The sequence below is a fragment of the Rutilus rutilus genome, assembly GCF_951802725.1.
Source record: "Rutilus rutilus genome assembly, chromosome: 8".
NCBI classification, from domain to species: domain Eukaryota; kingdom Metazoa; phylum Chordata; class Actinopteri; order Cypriniformes; family Leuciscidae; genus Rutilus; species Rutilus rutilus.
In genome coordinates this window covers 22841657-22864484 of record NC_140222.1, presented here as the reverse complement: position 1 = coordinate 22864484, position 22828 = coordinate 22841657, and the positions used below count along the sequence as shown (strand labels likewise).

Genomic DNA, 22828 nt, shown 5'->3' with positions numbered 1-22828 from the left:
TTTCTTTTGTGGAACACCAAAAAAAGTTAATTCTCTCACTGCTCTTTTATCATTTAATGAAAGAGGACTTGAAAGCTGTTAATTATAATAATAATTAATTAATTAAATGTACATATATATATATTTTTTAATTATAAAAAAACATTATTTTATTTATATATATATAGCAAAAACCATGATGCTTTGCTAAGGTGTGTGTAATATTAATAATTGTAAAATTGATATATTTTAAAAATATATAAATGGGGGGAAAAAAACTAATTTCTAAAAATGTTCTTCCTCTTTATTCATGTGATTTTTCTTTTCTAAAAACTGCATCTATAACTAGATTTCTTTTACAAAATATGTGAGTGTTTTATTGTTGTTGTGAGTTAGCATTATTATTATTATCGTTATTTTGTATTTTTAGACTATAGTGAAGTGGCATTTAGCTATTTGCCTCCTACTTTTATAGACCTGCAGTCACAAGTTTTCAAAAATGTATAATTTATACTAATATTTAATATTTTTTTTATTATATTATATTAAACTAGATGTTTTTGACAAAAAATGTGATTGGTGCCAGGCAAAACTCACCTAAGAATTAGGGCTGTCTATAGATTTAAAAAAATGTATCTCGATTAATCGCACCTTTTTGTGTGATTAATCTCATAGTTAAGCTGCTTAAAATGACCTGATCGCAAACAGGGAAGCGAAATCGTGTTAAAGGGTTAGAATAGAACTGTCTGCTTACCAGGGTTACAGATGCTTGCGCTATTGTAGATGCTCATTGTGATAAACTCACGACTTCTAAGATCATCTAACTGCGTGACGTTAATGACGCAATTTCACATGCTAAGGATTTAAAATTACACGTTCACGTCGACAACCCTATTAAAAATATCACAAAAGTTGACTTGGGTCGTGTGAGTAATTAAACGTTCTTTCTCACTCTCACAGCAACTGCTTGCGCTCACAAAAACAGTCCCAACGCTGACACCACATCATTGTAGATCAATCATTTGCAGCAAATATCTGATTCTCTGTGACTATCAGCTTAATTTGAAGCGTAAAACAAACATGCGGTGCGCTGTGTGTCTGTCAACTCAACACACACCCATCAAAGCTCGAGTGAAAGGCTGTTTTTTTTTTAAACGACAGCAACGGTATGTCAACACTTGTTTTTTGAGAGAAGCCAGGCAACTTTTCAGACTGGTAAAATCAGACACCAGGAATGTTGATCTGAACACTGTCATGGGCAAATGCATATTTACACAACTCAAGGTGTTTATGCTTTCAAACCTTTCAGTTTGTTCTGCATATCATTCACTGTAGTCCTCTGAAACCTCCCATCATGCACTAGCTTGGCCTTTGGATGTCTTGCTTTCTTTCTTTCTTTACTGTCTTTCTTTGAACGAAACCTGTTTTCCCCCTTCTATAAATAATGAAACCAAGAAAGTGAGCGTTTACGAACGCAGCACTTGTGACCTGTTTGCCTTTGACTTTTATAGATATGTTGTCATAAAGGTGCCGTCAAGGTAAATTTCCGCAATCTACACAACTCATCCAAATATCATCCAATTTCAGTTTTGAAACCGGTGCATGATCTGCATGATATTCACAGCAGTCCTCCGTTTGATCGTTTGCACCTTCGAACAACCTTTCTGCATTTCATTTTTCCCGAATGAAAGCGGTGAGTTTACGAATACAGGGCTTTTTATCCATTCGTCCTGGACTGTTACAGATCCGCGGCCACAAAGGTGGAACCGTAGAGCACTCCAGACAGTGATAAGGGTTCAGATACGCAGCGGGAGTTGTTTTCTGCTAGTGTCTGGCTTTCTTTCTGCAAGCCCGCTTGTTAAGAGACAGCACAGCAGTGGAGCTTTTATTCGGCTTCTCACAAATTCAGCTGACATTTTAGAAGATCCATACGAGACCTTTCAGCGAGAGCGAGAGTGAGAAGGAGAGGGCGAGAAAGAAAGGGTAATGCAAAGCTCGGAGGGGATGGTGTGAAAAAGAAGAGCGACAGAATCCGAAAAAAGAAGGCAAACGAGCGAATCAGAGGTGTGGAAATTCATTAGCGGCCTCGAAGGAAGACAATCGCAATTATCAAACTCCTCCACAGCCTCGCAGATCCAAATAAAGCGCATCAAAACTTCATCATTATGGACGGAGCGTCCCGTCACGTTTTTGACGATCGTCCCCTTGGGGAGACGGTGAGACAACAGCTACGAGACAGATAATGCATTTCAGCGCCTCGACATCATAAAGATGCTTTTCTGAGATGGAAGGGCGTAAGGGAGGCTTTAAATGTAGATGGGATTTTTTATTTTTTTGCCGTGTCCCGTGGCGCCATATGGCAGAGAGATGTGAAACTGCTGGTCTGAGGGAAGGAAATCAGTCAAACGCAAAACAGACAGCATCTGTTCCTCGCTCAGTGTGCTCGACGTTAACGCCGGCGCGTCTTCATGTCCTTCACATCAGACGACTGCGGAGAACTGTGACGGCCCTCTCTGGGTATGAGCTCACCAGCCAAAGGCCCGAAGTAAAGGGATAGTTTGCCAGAATAAAGGAAAATTTGGTCGTTCAAATGCTCATAAAAAGAGCTTTTAAATTCTGCCCTGAATTTACATTTTTGAGTGAAGTATCAGTTTAACCAGACTAGTTTTGTCTCATGAAATGTGGTCAATCGACAGTGTTGTTCACGACCAACGTTAACTCCATCAATGTAACTCATCCTCTATTTCTCTCTCTCTCTCTCTCTCTCTCTCTCTATTAGCTCTTAGCCCGCCTTCCTCATTACCGGACCCCCCCTCATCCTCCTCGTCCACATCGCTCACTACCATCTGCATCTCTGATTCAGACCACGAAAGTGAACCAACCACCCCACAAACTCCACACGCACGCCCAAGCCAACGGGCCAATCAGGATGTGGAGGAAACGCACCTGGATATATCTCAAGAAATGCAACGAAGTGATGAATTCAACCCACAAACACTCCCTAGTAGTAATCCAGGTCTGTTCCGAACACAGTTTCAGTACTAGATTTTAAAGGAATAATTCACCCCTAAATGTAGGTTCTCTTATTATTTAATTTAGAATGACAGATATTGTTTATGACAGATACTCCACCAATACGGTTTTGATTTGTTTCTAAGTGCCCAATTACCGATATGAAGATCTGAATTGAACTAAATTTCATCGCTAACTTCAGAAGGTGAACGACACGTTTTACAGCATTGCAAGATTGTTAAGTATAAATGTAATTTTAATTTAATTGTAACATTTTAAAAAGAATACATTTTAATAAATTAAACGTTTAAATAGAAACAAAATCAAAATTTAAGCAAGCAACACGGATGGATGGATGGATGGATGGATGGATGGATGGATGGATGGACAGACGGATGGATGGATAGATACTATATATAGATACTATAGATAGTTTCTATAGATAGATAGATACTATAGATAGACAGATGGATAAATAGTAGATAGATAGATAGATAGATAGATAGATACTATAGATAGATAGATAGATAGATAGATACTATAGATAGATAGATAGATAGTTACTCTAGAATAGATAGATGATAGATAGTATTTATTTATTGTAAATTGGATATTAAAGAACCTATAACAATTTAGGTAGCAGCTTGTACATTTTTCGAACTGTCTCCTATTGCGTTTCTCATAACCCTTTAAGTAAAATTACCTTCTAAGAACAATTTCACAGTTGCGTCACTGCAGCTAAGAGCACGTCTATATAAAATACGGATAATAACAGGCCATTTTAAAGCTAGACAATCGACAAGCGTTCACCATTCTTATAAAGAGTGCAATTTTCAGACACTGCTGGGTTTGTCTTAACACCCACCTTTACGGTACCACACACAGACCTTCCCAGCTTCCCACCAGCATACAGTACGCATAATAGCTCTTTAATGACATGGAGTGATTGGCCAGCCGGCGACGGCTCGGCTATTTTAGTCCACGGTAGGGTTCTGGTAACTAAGCCTCATGGGGCGCCTTTACAGCGAGCCTGACCCAAATGAATGTAGAACGGCTCTGTGGGACGAAATCTGGACAAATCCGATTTCTTAGAACAGCAGGATCGTTTCAGGTCACTCCGTACCTGCTGAATATAGTGTTCGTTAGCATCGTTAGAGCGCTCGTTTCTGCTGCGCTCAACCTGACCTTTATCAGTGGTCGGTATGGAGCATAATGATCGTCCGCTCTTCTCGTCCTCTCATTGCCCTCTTCTCTTTTTTTCCTCCTTCTATTAGTCATTCCGACTTTCCCATCATGTCTCCCTCCCTCTCTCTCTCTGATAGCTAATGAAGATCACACTCAAAAGGAGTCGGATGACTCTGTTCGCGTGTACGACCGTCTGAAGTTCTGTGCCAGCAAAAACACGGACAGGATCTACATCTATGACAAGGTAAAGAGGACGATAAACCCAAACACCCCTAGAGCTATTGAATATTCATGATAGATATTAGAATTTTGCGGCACTTCCTTGTTTGGTTATTCGTGACCTTTGTGAGTTTTAATAGCGTATCCTATTCAAACTTCAGTATCAAAATGGCATCTCATCTCTGTGAATCGGGTTCAAATGAATTGTGTGTTTCAGTGAATCGAATCAAATGTTTTGAATCAATGATTCTTTTGCTGACAAAATTACCGTGGTGGTGCTTGGGGTTAAATTTAGAGTTGCAAATTTTCATAATAGATTTGAAGCATACTAATAGTTGTAAGTTACTTTTAGACTGTTTGAATGAACAGTTTATATTCATTCATTTTAAAGCACTGCAAAAAAAAAAAAAAACTAGATAAACTAGTTGCCTTCATAAGTTAGGATTTTTTAGTAAGGATTAGAATAAAGTAAAGATGAGTAAAGAGTAAAGATGTTTTTTGCTGTCTCAGTTGAGCGAAGAGTTCAGATTTATATTTGGCCTGCCAACATTTTCACTGGCCCCAACACATTTTTTATTTAAATTAAATTAAATGTTCTACTATTTTAAAAGATATTACTTTTTATTTAGAAAATTACTATTCATAATTTTTTTATATATAATGTAACAGTATAATAAAAAATGTAAATGAAAAATTTTACACACTGTATGTTATTGAATACTATATTAAAAAATAACATTTTATAAATAATATTATCATATTTTAAAAATAATATAAATTGAAAAGAAATGTACAATCATTTTATATAATTATATAGAAACTCCAAGACACACATATGTGTATATATATGTATATATATGTGTGTGTGTGTGTGTGTGTGTGTATAGGATCAGGCAGTTCTAGCAATGTGGTCTGTGAAGATCATCAATCACAACTCCAAGGTTCCTGGCTGACCTGGATGGAGTTATGGTTGATGAACCTAGCTGAAAGAAGTAGTTGTGATGAAGTGAGTTGGCTGAGACCTCAAGCAGTTCTGTCTTCGCAAGGTTGAGTTGAAGGTGATGGTCCTTCATCCAGTCAAAAATGTCTGTCAGGCAGGCTGAGATGCGAGCAGCTACCATTGGATCATGAGAGGTAGAGTTTTGTCTCATCAGTGTAGCAGTGACAGGAAAAGCCATGTTTCTAAATGATAGATCCTAGTAATGAGAGAAGAAGAGAAGTGGTCCAAGCACTGAGCCCTGAGGCACCCCAGTAGCTAGATGTTGCAACTTAGACAACTCGCCCGTCCACGACACTCTGAAGGACCGACTTGAGAGACTAGACTTGAACCACTGGAGTGCAGTTCTTGAGATGTCATAAGGGTTGACGGGAGGATCTGGTGATTATTACGCTCAGAAATAATGTAAAATACTGTCAAATAAAACAAAACCCTTGCAACCAGAAAAACTATAATCACATATTTTAGTTAAACTTCCCAAAAAAATTCTTACGTTTAACAGTATTCAGAACAGGAATTAAAAATATAAGTATAAAATGAAGATAAATTACAGTATAGTGACATTCATTATAAACATTTAGTATAAACGGCAAACTTAAAAACTAATTTATTTAAAATGAAAACTGAAACTACCGCATGTTGGAAATTAATTGCATTATACAAGTCGCTTTGGAATAAAAGTTGCAGCACATTTCAGATGATAAAATACAGTACTTGATAAAATATTGATGCTGATGCGATTACAAAAAATAGCCAATAATGTTATGCCAATAATTTTACAGAATTCACAACCAAATGTCCTAGAAAACCAAATGTTTAAAGGGTTAGTTCACCCAAAAATGAAAATTCTGTCAGTAATTACTCACCCTCATGTTGCGGTGACGCACTATTCATTTCCTTCTCTCTGGGCCTCGAGTCTTTTCACGTAGTATAACTGCGCAGCGCATCTGTGTTGTACGTCAGAGGTCCCCAATAGAGTGCGGATCGGGCCGAATTTTTCTGTCCGAGCCCGGCCCGCGTCCGACAGAGCAGTAACCGAACCCGACCCGAGCCCGACAGGCATAAAGATATTTATGTCCGAGCCCGACCCGAGACCGACAGTTAAAATCCCATTTTTTTCTCATACTAATGACACATGTACGTTTGTTTGTGTGGAAAGTCCGCTTTTATTACTGTATAGGAACGCATTCGGAAATGTCAACAGGATGAGTGCATCAGCGCGCACGGAGAAACAAGCGCACTTAACACAGACGCGCATGCACGTGTTTGGTTGTCACGGCTACATAAACAAATTTGAAATTAGCGCACACAGGAAGACAGATGTTATGGTCAAATTTTACATGCATTTTAATCACAAAAATGAACGTTTGCATCAAATGAAAGCATCAGGCACATTGGCTAACGTTACCTACATAATAAGCTGTTTTAAATTTAAAATGTTCAATGCCTTATCGCGCTGATGTGACCGAGCCCGACCCGAACCCGAACATAATTTCTAAATATCTGTCCGAACCCGGCCCGGCCCGTCGGGTACCGACGGGTCCCGTCGGGCTCGGGTCGGGTATCCATCCTCTAGTCCCCAACCCCCGGGCCGCGGACCGGTACCGGTCCGTGGGACATTTGGTACCGGGCCTCACAGAAAGAATAGGCTATATAACTTAACGTATTTTCCGGACTATAAATCGTTCCGGAATATATGTCGCATCAGTAAAAAAATGCGTCATGAAGAAGAAAAAACATAATATAGCCTAAGTCGCACTGGACTATAAGTCGCATTAATTTAGAAATGTAGCCTATTTCACAAAAATATATATATATATAAAAAAAAGAATAATAATAATTGTTCGGATGGGACTGTTCACCCTTACGGACGTGCAGCGCTCTCAAAGCGGCACAAAAAGACTGCTTTAAAACTTTCACAGAGACCTCAGAGTCAGACAGAAAGCAAAAAGCCTGTCTTTAAATTGTATTTCGTTTTGTATTAATTGTATCTTAATTTTAATCAATGTTTCATCACCCAATTGCCAGGATTTAATAAGAAGTAGGCCTAAATATAATAGAAAATATTTAATCAGGACACGGAGGCGCGGGCGCGTGAACTGGAGCTGATCTCATAAATTAACCGAAATTCAGCGTATAAGGTAGCCTACTTGCCTCACAGACCTGAGACATAGAAAGCTTGAAATGTCTAATTTTAAACAGAACAATTCAAAACAAAAGAAAACTGACTGTTCTCTGCTTATAATTCGTATAGCCTATGTGCATTTCTCTCGGGCGCGTTCAGGCATACTGCGAAGATCGAGTCAGCATTGTCAACTTCATCTTTGCACAGAAAACACTTGTTTAAACAATTAAAATGTCTCCTGCTATATTTTAAATATTCATAATCATTCATTTTGGTTCTTAAAATCGGTTCTTTGTGACAGCTTTTATAGGTGCTTTATTGGCAGCGCCACCTTACATCGCATCAGCACCGTAAACATGGAGATTTTTTTCTTTTGGGGGGCTTTTTGTTTGTGTTCAGACTTTCTCAGTTGTCTTTAGACGCGATATTACGAGTACCCTGCTAATAAAATTGCAAGTAAGCCTACACATTGGATTCACGTTTATCCTATATTTAATTGTTTTTTATATATTTTTTATATTTTGTTGTATTTATCCGCCGCACCTTAAAGGCCGGTCCGTGGAAATATTGTCTGATATTAAACCGGTCCGTGGCGCAAAAAAGGTTGGGGACCGCTGTTGTACGTCACACGTAGGCTCACTATTGGCCAACGCTGGTCATGTGTGTGATGCGTGTGACGTGCAACACAGAAGCGCTGCGCTATTACACTACGTGAAAAAACTCGAGGCCCAGAGAGAAGGAAATGAATAGTGGAATAAAAAATTTAGTTTTTTTTTGCGCACAAAAAGTATTCTCGTCGCTTTATAAACTTAAGATTGAGCCACTGTAGTCACTTGGACTATATTAACGATGTCTTTAATACATTTTCTGGGCCAGCGAGTTATAGTGTCTTAGAAGCCTATGGAGGAGTGAGCCAGCACTCAGATTTAATAAAAAATATCTTAATTTGTGTTCCGAAGATGAACGAAGGTCTTACGGGGTTGGAACAACATGAGGGTGAGTAATTACTGACAGAATTTCCATTTTTGGATGAACTAACCCTTTAAGTATGCAAGGCATAAAAATATATTTATTGTACAAATTCATCCAGATTTCTTTCATACTTAACTCACTCAGACCTGCACCAGGAGCTCTAGTGTGAAAACGGCCTTAAATATTATCTTGTTCCAGAGTCCTGAACACACGGTTGGATGACCAGGGATTCCAGTGTTAATCTGAGGGCAAATAAAGTGTTGAAATCGCACAGTCCTCGTTTGTACAGCGTAACGCTGGGATTCTTATAGTTCTCTGCAACTGTATTAAATGGAAGCAGATATAAGCAGGGGGCCCCTAATTGACTTTGATTGAGAAATATTATCCGGGTTCGTTTTTTAATAAGAGCTTTTCCTGAGGCGATTTCAGCTGAGCAGTGATGAATGGTGGAGTTTCGTAAGAAGACAGAGGCAGAGCTGGAAAAGAGGCCTGCCGTGGGCTGGAAATGTAATATTTTCTAAAGGGCCTAGTGGTTCCCTGTGGACAGACGTTGGAGGATGGCGGTCCAGCTGGTGTATGAGAACTGGACAGGTGCCTATAAGGGCCATATTTGTGATTGGCAGCTCTTTAAGGAACGTCTCTGCTTGGTCGACCACAGCTTCCTGTCATCATGACCTTGAGCGATGACCTTTAGGTGTTTCTTCATATTCGTTATTTCTCACTTAAAGAAACTGCCTTTCTTTAAGTTTTTATATTCAGTATATATATTTTATATACAGTTTTTATATTCTCTAACTACTGTACTGGCTGTTTTATATCTGTTTTTTTTAAAAAATCATAGTTACTCATTTTTCTGTAAATATTTAGGCATAATAATAATAGGTATTAGATTTGTGCTATAGTGTAGAAATACTGCTCAGTCTAAAAGTAACTTACAACTATAAATCTGTTTAATTAAAATCGTTCTTTTTTTCCTATCCTTTTCATGAGTTTCAGCTGCGCTGTGAATCATATTGTTATACATATGTGTATATATATATATATATATGTATATATATATGTGTATGTATGTGTGTGTGTGTATATATATATATATATGTATATGTGTATGTATATGTATATATATGTTTTTTTTATATATATAATTGGATTTGTTTCAATATTTTATTAGAATTTTATTTTTTAACTATATTGAAAAATTATTATAGGTATTAGGTTTATGGAATAGTGTATTAATATTTTTCAGACAATATACACTTTTTTAAATCCATACATTCATTATCTTATATAATATCGGTTTTATTTAAATATTTCATTTGTTTTAACTGAAGTTGTGTATCATGTCAGGTAATGTTTTTATTTATTTTTATTTTATCTTTTTGAATCCATTTATATATATATATATATATATATATATATCATTAATTATATTTATCATATATATATTCATAAATTACCTTTATTTTTTCCCCAGATTAAACGTTGAGATCAGAATGTTCGATAAAAAGTGTTGGGCATATTTTCCTTATTTACTAAACATAAATATTGAATAATTTTTTTAATAATTTAGTTATGTGCAACAACTTAATATTGTACCTACATACGCTTTTACTAAAACATTTTAAAATGGTCAAATGCCCCACAGAGGTTTCTGTGAACACTTCTGAGTGAAGACTCAAATGAATCATTTTGCACCAATTCATTGAATCTAGCAGCTTGAAAGAACTGATTCACAGAAATGAAATTTCTAAATATTGGCACGAAACTAGTCCACTAGCACAATCTTGAGGAAATTCATATAAAAACAGTTAAAATATCTCCATATTCACAATGTTGGTTAATGTTATATCGTCAACAAAATAATAAATAAATTGTAAATATTCAGTATATACGGTCAAAACTGAGTTTGATGCGTGTGTGTGTGTGTGTGTGTGTGTTTCTCTCTACAGGATGGCCTCCCGCTCCACTGTAACTTCATTCCCTTGGATATCAGACTGCAGAACTGGGAGGAACTGCCACCAGAATTCAATCACAGCGAGAACAGGAGACAGGTAGGTGTGTGTGTGTGTGTGTGTGTGTGTGACGGGATCTTCAAGTACTGTTTCATCAGATTTCTTGAAACACATCTGTGTGTGTGTGTCTGTCAGGTTGTGCGATTCGTGCGTGAGTGGAGCTCTCTGACTGCGATGAGGCAGAGGATGGTGAGAAAGAGTGGAAGAGCGTTTCACAGCCCTATCCTGCTGCTGGAGGAACTCACACAATCACAGCGACGGCACAGCAGCACCTCCAGGCAAGCGAAGACACACATACGCTATCAAAGCTGGAGAGGATTGGGACATGTGGGCGCATCTCAATCTGATTAGCTCACATGCGGATGTCTATCAAATTAAGCTGTTTTTGTTTATTTTGTTTCCCCACACACTTCAACATTTTCAACTTCAGAATCACTGAACCTTTAGTTTACTTAATTTAGAATGCAAAAAAGGAGACAATCAACTGAATAACTTTTGTAGCATTAATAAGGATTAATCTATATTTAATTTATAATTTATGCAGTGAAGACTATGAAGTGTTTGATAACTTTATTCAATTTCTGTATATATCCTTCCTGCTGGACCTACCTAAAATTTGTAAAGCACTGTCTACAAGGTCGAAAACAACAAAAACAATAACTTTTTGTCCATTTTACCCGGGCAAGTAGAAATCTGAACCGGTCTGACTGGGCCAACAGAAAAGATTGAGCCTCTGATATGTTGAAGGGCAGGTAAATGTGACATTTATTGTAATGGGTTTATGTGAAGATTGTTTTAAGTTGACCTAAATTAAAGCACAATATTTATCAGTTTTACATGAGGTTGTGAATCATGTGAAATTATTGTTGAGGAGGTTTTTAATTTGAGGATTTCCTGACATATTACACTGAGTCAGATTGTTGTTCTGTTACACAAGCATCAGCTCTGAGTTTTATTCAGTAGCAGATACTGTACTTTCCTTTAATGGCACCATGATGTTCCCTTTATGGTTCTCAGACTAACTCTCTCTCTCTCTCTCTCAGGTATCTCTCCAAACAGGATGTAGCTCAGACCTCCATCGCTGTGGCCCAGAAAGAGGGCGGAGCCCTCCGCATCATCAACAAGGACAACGTCGCCCTGAAAGGAAGATCCGCATCCAAACCCACTGACCACACCAACAGGTTTCAATATTGAATGTTATAGCAATGCCCTGGCAACCACCCAAGAACACCTAGCAATGCTATGACAACTAGGGACGCTCCAGTCGATAACCACATTCTATGACTCGATCGGTAGTCACTAAATTTGGCCGATCTCACCAACCGATTGCGATTTATTGACGTAAAACCGTAAAAAGACGCCGCCGATGCGCACGAAAACAGTACACCGATTAGGCTTTTTGAGTTACGTTCTGCTTTATAACTTCGTGAAACATTAGTAAACCATAGTAAATCGCACCTGTTTATTTAGAGAAGGTTGTTTTGAATCAAACGAGCTCACACACTACATTACATGACACATAGATCCTAAAAATAAACTCACGGAGTGACACTGACATGCTGCTTGGCTAAAGCTATAGGACTTCCGGGATCTGATCGCGTCACGAACTTGACGCAGTGTTTTCCAACGTCATTTGAAAGTTCAGCCAATGGAAACTGGATCTCGGGGTATGGTGGGTCGAGACACTGTTTTACAGCCGGAGAGCGCCTGGATTGGATCAATCGCTCAGATTGACAGGTCTTGATTTACCGTATGCCATAGAATTAGAGCGCACAGCTGAAACAGCGCTGGAAGATCATCGCTCATAAATAAGGATCTTAATACTTGTTACTCTGTGTAATTATAAATATTTTAATGCTTTATGAGTAGTTCTTATGTTCAGTAAAACACCCAGATCACTTGTTTAGAGAGAGGTTTTTGGACTTTTGATAAAGGCTGCCATGGTTCCACTTCCAAATGCCATAACTTTTGATTGCTTTGAGATATCAACACAAAATTTGGCCCAGATGCAGTTGACATGATTATGAACAAGCCCAAACTCGACTTTATGACCTAACATGGATTGAATTCAATATAGCGATTTGCACAATACATATAGTTTCAAAGCAGTTTACAGAAAATGCAATTTAGAGTTTATAGTGTATATACTTTCTAATAGTCATCATGTCAAGCATTAATAATAACAAAATAAATCAATACATTGCATCACTTTTTCTGGTGTTTTCTCAGCAGTGATGTAACATAAGTACCTCCAAACATTTTGAAAGTTTTTCTATGAAATGAGGCCATGTACTTGATGATGACAAGTTATTAGTTACAATTCCTTTTAAATATGCCACTTAGATGTGAAATCATTAAAAAATGCCTTCAGGGTGTAAGGGGTTAACGTTGACAGTCAATAGAGAACTTAGATATCACTTAAAAATAACGCTTGAATGGTTGGCTGATCATGATGACAAGAAATCCGTATTTGGAAATCCTGATCCCCATCTCTAAAGACAGCCATCAAGAACATCATAGCAATGCAGCAAAAACCTCTCATAACACCCTAGCAACCACACAGCAACACCCACTTAGCATCTAGAGAGTATTTCAAACATTAAATCCTTTAAAAAAAAAACTCTAAACCTTCTCCACATTGGGTTTGATGAGGCGACCACACAAACGACACAATCTCAGCGAGTTCTCGACACCGCCGCTCTGACAGGAACAAGAGAATAACGCAGCAATCGCTGATGAAGTCATCAACACACACACACACACACACACCCTGTCAGCCACGGCACGGCTTTCTGATCATATGTGACAGCTGTTTCCTCTCGTACTTTGTCTGTACGTGCGAAAGTCATCAGACTTTCTTCTTGCGCGATGAGATCTCGCGCTCAGACCTCAAACCGCGGCGGCTGCTACCCCAGGTGTATCTAATGCAGAAATGGAAATGAATAGATATATTTTTCACTTGGCTTTTGGATCATCAAATTACTTTCCCCCCATGGTCAGGGTGGAGACTGACGCTGACAGATACATTTTTATGAATTTGCATTGCTCTCTGGAAAAAAGATATATATATTGCACAGCAAGTGACAATTTATTTTGAAAGTGCATTTCCGCATGTGATTATGTGTGTAGTAGCGAACGGTTAACCTTGTAAACCTGGGATGTGTGTGTGTGTGTAGAGTGTGCTCAAGAATGCTTAGTGCAGAGGATAAGAGCTTAATCCACACACATGCGAGTGCTGCGGCGTCGCCATGGAAACCGCGGGAGGAAAAAACTGCGACGTACTGAGCGCTGTCTGGGGCTGGATATTTTTAGGAGATGGAGAGAAAAGAGGAAGAAGCCAGAGAGAGAGAGAGAGAGTGAGAACTGATGGAGTATTAGAGAGAAAGTCTTTCCTGATTAACTTTAGACTAGTTAGCGCAGTGAAGATTAGTCGCACACATACACACATTGATCATATTTGGGAGACGTGAAATTAGTCGGCGAAGGAAGATGCTGGGTTGTTTTGTGGTTGAATGTGATGATGCCTGCCAACATTTGTGACGAAGTCAAATGATTTTTTTTATGACCAATACGACAGATTATTTTGGTTTACGGGACCAAAAACTTATGCAGAGCAGATTTTTATGTCTAGATTTTTTCTGCTTTTTGAAACAAAAACGTACTTTGTATAATGATAATAATATAAATAATTATTATTATTATTTGTGCCGTGTTTATGTCTTGCTGTTTTGTCTTTGTTTTTTTGCAAATCGACATTTTTGTATAATTTTATTTATGCTTTTTTGGAACAATACATTTAAATAATAATAATAATAGTAATACAAATTATTATTTTTATTGTTAGTGTCATATTTATGCGGTTTCTAGCAAATCTATAAAGTCAAAAATTACATATTCTTATGTTTAAGTGTCCAGTAACTGTTTTGCAGAACCAATTTTTATTTGTGGTTTATACTTTTTTTTTTTAAACAATAACTGCATTAGTATAACAGTAAATGTAATAATTACATTATTATTATTGTTAAAGCTATTGTTATTTATGCAGTTTGCAATATAATTAGTCACAAATTACATATTATTTTTTGTTTAAGGGTCCGATAACTTGCAAAATGTGTCATTTTACGTTTTCTTTTTAAAACTATCTACATAATTATAAAATAATAATAATATGTGCCATATTTATGCATTTTTTTAATTATTAATAGTCAGAAATGACAGATATTTTTATGTTTTTGATAACTTATGCAGAAATGACTTTCTATTTGTCATTTAGTTTCTTTTTGAAACAATTATTAATAGATATTTATTTGTGGCATCAAAGTTAATACCTAATAAAAACGAGTTAGCACAGCATTTGCAATTGAAAGGGTTTAATGACAATATGGTTATGATTTAACTTTAAATAGTTACAAAATAGATGATAAATACATGAGATGATAAAAACCTATTCCATTAATCGTACCCAGCAAATATGTAGAATGTTACCTGAGAGATAGAAAAGGAGAGAGAGCCAGAGAATAAAAGACAGTTGCAATATCCCTTACTTGACCATATGACTGTAACCCAAATGTGAGACATTCAAACTGACCAATTAGAAAACGACAGCTTCCCCCACTGTACTAAAGGTGTGACAATTCGTAGACCCCCGATGCGCACAAATTGGCCTACAGGCCTTGAGCATTATCAATACCTCTGTTTTTACGAATTACTAATGGTTCTTGGTGTAAGAAAGAGGGGGGTTGAAACAGTTAAAGCAAATGTCTTTGTTCATTTTCAAATATCTTTGATTATTTTCAACCCTACATAGGCAACCATCAAGAACATCATAGCAACTGCATAGCATTGCTCTAAAACCACTCAGAACACCCTAGTAACTGTGTAGCAGCAAGTGTTTTCACAGCCAGCACCAGTGACGTTCCTTCAGAAACTGTAAAAATCTGCTTTATATTGTGTCTTTGTGTCCGCAGCGAATCCGAGAGCTCCGTTTGTATTCAGACAAACACTTCGGCCGGTTACCTGCAGGCCGTGGACTCGGCAGGGACCCCCCTGTGTCTGTCCTGCCAGAAGCCCAGTGGGGAGCACTCTGGCTGGGCAGGAGGCTTCTGCAGCCCTGCCTGTATGGAGGACTTCCAGCTGCGCTCCAATCAGGGGTACATGCGCGCCCGCGTGCTTGAGACGGAGCAGGGTGTGTGTCAGCACTGCGGACTGAACGCCCACCAGCTGTACGTGCAGGTCCGGGACGCCCCGCACACACACCGCAAGGAGATGCTGGACAACACCTGGCTGGCACAACTTCCTCTCAAACAGGTTGGGCACATTTATAGGAGCTTCATGCCCTCATTCTTGGCCAGAAAAGAGTGACAGTGGTGACAATTATATTACTAGCTATTACAGGGTTCCCGCGGGGTCTTAAAAAGTCTTAAATTCTGAACTTTAAATTTAAGGCCTTAAAACGTCTTAAAAACAGCCAGATTTTCATCCGCGGTCTTAAATTTCATTTAGTTAGGTCTTAAAAAAGATTTTACCCTCGTTCATTTCCAGAAACGCTGGCCGCAGAAAGTTATTACAAAGTAGCAAAAAAGTATGGAAGTCGCTCGCCAAGAGGCAGTTCACATATCGCGTCTTTTTCGCGCTCAAGTTCATTCAAATGTAGGCGCGCGGTAAGCGCACTTCTAATAGAAGCGACGCGCTAGTTTTTTTCCAGGCAGCAACATGAAAAAAGACATGAAGGATGCGTGTGCACCCAAACACTACGGGTGTTTTTCTCTTCTCTGTAAATAAATCTTGTAACAGAGCTACAGCAAGTGTTTTTCGGCGGTGGAAATCCATTAGCCACTAAAACTTTTTTGTCATTGTGGAGAGCGCAGTGCATGGTTGCATAGCAACGACAGACGCCACGGGAAAATCGGACCGAATTTTACTATTAATAATATAAGATAAGCTAAACTGTATTGTAAATATCAGTAAATCATTTTTTATAAAAAGAATGAGTCAAAAAAGATAAATTAAAGTCTGAAATATGTGAGGTTTATCTTTTTATAAAAACCTTTTTTGTCAACTTTATTTGAACTTGTACATGTTAGTATATAACATGCTGCAAGACACTTATAAAATCTGGCTATCATTTTTAATCGTATTATTTCAATGTTTATGTTAGTGTGTATTGATGCTAATTTTATTTGTTATTTGCTGTTTTTCGACGTAAAACTTGGTGAATTGATTTCATTGTGTAGTATTAGTACTTTTTGAACCAGATTCTGTGATAACAGTGGTAATTTTTGGCACTATAATAATTAAATGAAATGTTCATACCATTTCATCTCTAGTTATGATCAACTATGATCAACTAAAATCAACTAATTATGTGTTTTTTACAGTAGGCCTATAATATGCAAAGTACAATTTTCTATAAAAAAATTATATCTGATTCTGTTCTTTTCTCTGACACGCGTTGTTGGGTCTGGAAGGTTACTAATGTGATTGCTTTATCTCTAAATTAAGGTAATGCTTTTTCAATTACTGAATTCACTGAAATAAAATTAATTCTTTGATTTGAATATTTTTTTGGCAATGCGTCGTGTAGATCTTAAATTTCAATCTTTATGGTCTTAAAATGTCTTAAAAAGGTCTTAAATTTGACTAACTGAAACCTGCAGGAACCCTGTATTACTATAGCGGCATTTTACATTGGTCTAGGGTTTTTTTTATGCTGAAATATTCCATGCTAAACTTGCTCAGATGTTTAGTGAATTCACTCATCATGCTTATTCTGGTCTGTTTTAAAACTGCAATGCAAATACACTATAAAGTTTCCGTATTTTTAACTTAAAGTAATCACTGCGCTCTTCCAGCTACTAGTTGTCAAGACCAAAATAAAAACAGTAAATATAGGCACACTAGACTCTAAAAAAAATGATTATCCCCAATTGTGAATTGTATAATTAAGATGAAATTAAGAGTGCAGACCTTCTTTATTATAATTTTTTTTAACTTCAAATGTATTTCTTTAAATGTAATGCTTGCATAAAAATATGCCACAATTATTTTATTATTATTATTACTACTACTACTTCTACTACTATATTTGTGGCATATTTTTGTTGTTAGTTGTTGATGATAATAATAATAATATATATTATTTATATTAGTGTTGTTATTGTTTTAAATTATAATAATGATCATCATAATAATAATATTTGTGGCATGTTTTATTATTATTATTATTATTAGTTGTTAATAATAGCTGCTATTATTATTATTTGTTGTTGTTGTTGTTGTTGTTGTTAGTAATGGTTATTGTTATTAACAACAAATAATAATAAATATGCCACAAATAATAATCATAATAATAGTAATATTAATAATTATAAAATAGTCATTAATATTGTTTTATTATTATTTTTGGTATATTATTTGTTATTTATAACAATAATATTAATGATCATAATAAGTGAAATTTTTGTAATTGTAATTAGTTGTTAATAATAGTTATTATTATTATTTTTATTAGTTGTTAATAATAGTTATTGTTATTAACAACAAATACTGTTAAATATGCCACAAATAGTAATAAAATATCATCATTAATATTATTATTATTATTATTATTAATGATAATAATAAACGGTAATGTGCCATCATTATTAAATGCGCCACAATTATTATTATTAACGTTGTTGTTAAAATAATAATAATAATTATTATTATTTGTTGTTGTTGTTGTTGTTGTTGTTAATAATAACAATAATAATAGCTATTATCATCAACATCATCATCTGCTTTCCAGAGAGAAATAATTGAGATATTAACAAGACCTCAATTGTAAGTTTTCTTTCCTTTTAAATTTCTGAGATCTATCCATATCCAAAAGCGTCCGATTACCCCCTTGTTCCTTCTGTTCAAAAACTTCCCCTAGCAGGATCTGCGTGGGGTGTACGACCAGGACTCATTTCGTCTGGGATGTTGGCCAGGGTTTCCGAAAAGTGTGCATTAGTCGCTTCCAAAAGCACATTAGCCAGAATTATCCCCAAAACATTCGAAAGGAGCTCGGCAGACGCTGCATTTTATTGAGAAAATATTGCTTACAGAGAAAGATAAATAAAGATGGCCTGTTTAGCTTGCAGAGGCAATAAGAGCTTAGCGGCCTTGGGCGTCTGCTCTCTGACTCTCTCTATAGAGTTATCAGTGGAGTTCACACACACACACAAAACCTGGCCTCATCGTGTAGCACACAAACACCCGCCGTCCTTTCCTCCCCGGAGCATCCAGCCTTAACACAACGCCTAGTCTGTCAGATTGCCATTGATTTTTCCCACAGTGCATTGCTACGAGGTGCAGGTTTGATTTTTGTTCGGCTTTTCTGTTAGAGCCCCGAGCGGCAGATGCCTGATCAATAACGCGCTTTAAGCTCCAAGTGCCCTCGACGCACAAACAAGCTCACTGTCGTACATGCGAAGGATTGTTACAGGGAGACGTTTGTGTGCGTTTGGCGTTTCCTAGCATTAGCATGTGTACGTGTTGACTTATCGACTTCCGAGGTCTAGGAAGGAAACTTCCCACTCTCGTACCGGGAGGTTATCCTCCGTGCCGCGACCCCCGGGGCTCCTGAGAGATTTAGGATAATTATTGGCCGACTCTGTTGAGGGGGAAGGAGAGGATTGATTCCTAGCGCTGCATTGTTTCCCCTGGAGACCGCGAGGATAAAAACAGACGCCGACTGAAATGCCAGCGCTTTGGCTTCGGCCTCTTTGTGTTCCCAGAGCTGATCTTCCACTTGTGATTTCCACTCGAGCTTTAATCCTGGTGAAACACCTGAAGTCCTTCGCCACGGCGGTCTGTTGAAAAGCCCGCGGAGCGGTTTGGAATGAGGGAATTATGTTTTCCTAGAGTTCCCGGTGGGCTATTCAGAGCACTTTCATGTCGCTGTTCAATAAAACAACAGGAATGAAAAGGCTTTACGCGCAACAGCGACACTTTTAAGACACTCCAGACTCTCTTGGGTGGTGCTGGGTTTCAAGTGACAAACCGACAATTGGTTTGATTGATATTTGTTAATCAGCATTCACACTGTTTTACTTAATGACCCCCCTGTGGTGAGAAATCAATGTCTAAACCATGTGCAAATTCATCAGTCAACACCATTGCTGAGTATTTTCTCCTTAAAACCGCAGTGAAAAAAAGACAAAAAAAAAATCGCCCTTGTTTTCTACATCACAAACATGTGACCAATCACGTCAACATGTGGGCGGGCTTTAGCATATCATTAACTGCTGAGAAGCCAGGTTATCCTGAGTATATTTTTCTGTTGATATGAAAAATCGGGTACATTTGGCAATATAGCGGGTGAATTATGTATATTATGATGTTATGATGAACTATATGCCTTTCTTCACTGACGTTCTGAGCTGTTCAAAGCGTTTCTGATGATTGTTAGAAGGCAGTCTGACTCTGAGATGGCGAACGGGAACATGGTTTGAGTAACATTAGCAACACATTATTAGCTGTTTGATAACGTAGTCAAGCCAAAGGCTAATCATATCAGACGCATTACCATTCTCGACTTGTAGACGAGCCTGTATAATTCACTCTTCCACTTTCTCTTCTGAATTAGTTCCTGTTCAAATATGTATGGCTGAATTAAACCAGTATTTGCATTTCCTTGTCATCGTGCAGCGTTTACTACAGTAAAGTCGAGTGGATCAGGTATTTTGAGCTGGTGTGAGTGAGTGGAGGCGGGACTAATTTACAATGAAGCAAGGGTGTTATAGAGTTACATTTAAGCTATTTTAAGGCATGAAAAATTTTCATTTTGGTGATCAAAGATGAGTTTTTAAGGGATAAAATGATTGATTACTGGGGGACGTTTTAAGCTTAACAGTTACATTCACAAAAAAAAAAATATATATTAATATATTAATAATAAACAATATATTTTTTTAATTATTGTTTGTTTTTTCATATTAGTAATGAAAATAACAACACTTTTATTATTATTATTATTAAACATATTTTATAACTATTTTTGTACTTTTATCAAAATTATTAGAAGTATTATTTTTGTTATTAATTGTAACGGTCACCAGCTGGAGTGCCCTTGAGAGCCACCAGAGGGCACTCCACACCAGACTCTCCCTTTCACTCACAGACTACATCTCCCATCATTCTCTGCCTGGACTCATCAGCACTCATTATCACATTCACCTGTATCTCATCTTCTTGTTTAGTTCACCCCATATAAGCCTGGTTCACCCCTTCACTCACTGCGAAGTTTTGTATGTTGTTGCACTGCATTCCCGAGCGTTTTCCCTGGTTTCTTGTCTCTTGGTTTTTGGATTTCTTGCCTGTTCCGTGGATTACTCTTTTGCCTCTGACCCCTGCCTGTTTTGTTTGTTTGTTTGTTTGTTTGTTTGTTTGTTTGTTTGTTTGGACGGCCTACCTGGGTTTTGACCTTTTGCCTGTTTATTTGATTACGTGTCTGGATTTCCCCGTCATTAAAGCTGCATTTGGATCTCTACCTTCGTGTCTTGGAGCAGTTCGTAACAATTAATAATAGAACAAAGAACAAAATGTTTATTAAATCGTTGTTGCTGCTGCTGTTAATAATGATTTATTATTAATATTTTTGTTAAAATGTATTAATATTATTAATAATATTTAAAATAATATTTTTTAATTACAACACAATTTTTATTTATTTATTGTTGTTGTTAACTATTTGAATTCAATTATTATTAGAATATACTTTTAATGATAGTACTTTTATTAAATAAACAAAACAATATTGGTGATATGGTGATAAAAATACTTTGGATTATAATTATTATTAATATAGAAATATTTCTATTAAATTGTTGTTGGTAATAATAAATAATATTTTTATTCAATATTATTGTTAATAATAACATCTTTTAAAAAATTACTGTTATTATTATTATTATTGATGGATTATAAAAAATATTTGTGGTGTTGTTATTAATGATTAAAAAAAAGATTATTAATTAATGTTTATTATTAATGTAAAGTTATTCATGTTTAAAAAAGCCGCAAATAAAATCGGTAAATAAAAAGATTCCTCTTATCGGTTATCGGACACTTGGGCATAAAAATAATATGTATTATATCAGTCATAGAAAAAGAAATATTTGTTCACTTGTTTTATTAATTTTATGCTGAATTCAAACTCAAATGTTTCTTTTCACGTTGTGTTATCTGATGATTTATCTGACATTGTGTTGCAGCTGAATGAGATGATACAGAGTCCCGTGGAAGGACAGTTCTGGCAGGTGGACCACATTAACCCTGTGTACAGAGGGGGAGGACAGTGTTCCCTGGACAACCTTCAAACCCTTTGCACCGTCTGCCATCGTATGGTACAGCAAACACATATATACTCATATATATTTATTTATTTATTTATTTATTTATTTACATAAAAATTATATGGAATTTAAAGAAGATCAAATTATTATTATTTTTTATATATATATATATATACAGTGCTATGCATAAGTGAATACACCCATGCTAAAGTTGACTAAAAAGAGGAATAAAAAATCATATTTTGGAAATTGAACTTAATGCCTTAATTTAAAAAATTTGGAAAAATCCAACCTTTAAGGACACCAATTTTCTTTGTGAATGAATAATGTATCGTAAATAAATAAATGTTCTTCCTTAAAATACATGGTGCATAAGTTAGTACACCCCTATGTTAAATTCCCATAGAGGCAGGCAGATTTTTATTTTTAAGTTTTTTATTTTTTATTTTTTTTAGGATACTATGCATCCTGATAAAGTTCCCTTGGCCTTTGGAATTAAAATAGCCCCACATCATCACATAGCCTTCACCATACCTAGAGATTGGCATGGTTTTATTTCAGTTAGCCTAAAAGCTAGTTTGATTTGCATTGAGAGATGATCTTATGGAAAGTACCCCATCCCAATCTCTAGGTATGGTGAAGGCTATGTGATGATGTGGGGCTATTTTAATTCCAAAGGCCAAGGGAACTTTATCAGGATGCATAGTATCCTAAAAAAAATAAAAAATAAAAAACTTAAAAATAAAAATCTGCCTGCCTCTATGGGAATTTAACATAGGGGTGTACTCACTTATGCACCATGTATTTTAAGGAAGAACATTTATTTATTTACGATACATTATTCATTCACAAAGAAAATTGGTGTCCTTAAAGGTTGGATTTTTCCTAATTTTTTTAATTAAGGCATTAAGTTCAATTTCCAAAATATGATTTTTTATTCCTCTTTTTAGTCAACTTTAGCATGGGTGTATTCACTTATGCATTGCACTATATATATATATATATATAT

At 36.5% G+C, this 22828-nt stretch overlaps 1 protein-coding gene across 2 annotated transcripts in view; it reads left to right on the top strand.

Moving 5' to 3' along the window:
• Positions 1 to 22828, top strand: part of zranb3 (zinc finger, RAN-binding domain containing 3) — a 62851-nt gene that overhangs the window by 39351 nt on the left and 672 nt on the right. For both annotated transcript variants that reach the window (XM_084415610.1, XM_084415611.1), the window contains exons 15-21: positions 2759 to 2995; positions 4314 to 4420; positions 10439 to 10540; positions 10637 to 10779; positions 11545 to 11682; positions 15469 to 15808; positions 21739 to 21870. In XM_084415610.1, the coding sequence (XP_084271736.1) occupies positions 2759 to 2995; positions 4314 to 4420; positions 10439 to 10540; positions 10637 to 10779; positions 11545 to 11682; positions 15469 to 15808; positions 21739 to 21870 (1199 nt within the window). The remainder of the gene's footprint in view (positions 1 to 2758; positions 2996 to 4313; positions 4421 to 10438; positions 10541 to 10636; positions 10780 to 11544; positions 11683 to 15468; positions 15809 to 21738; positions 21871 to 22828) is intronic.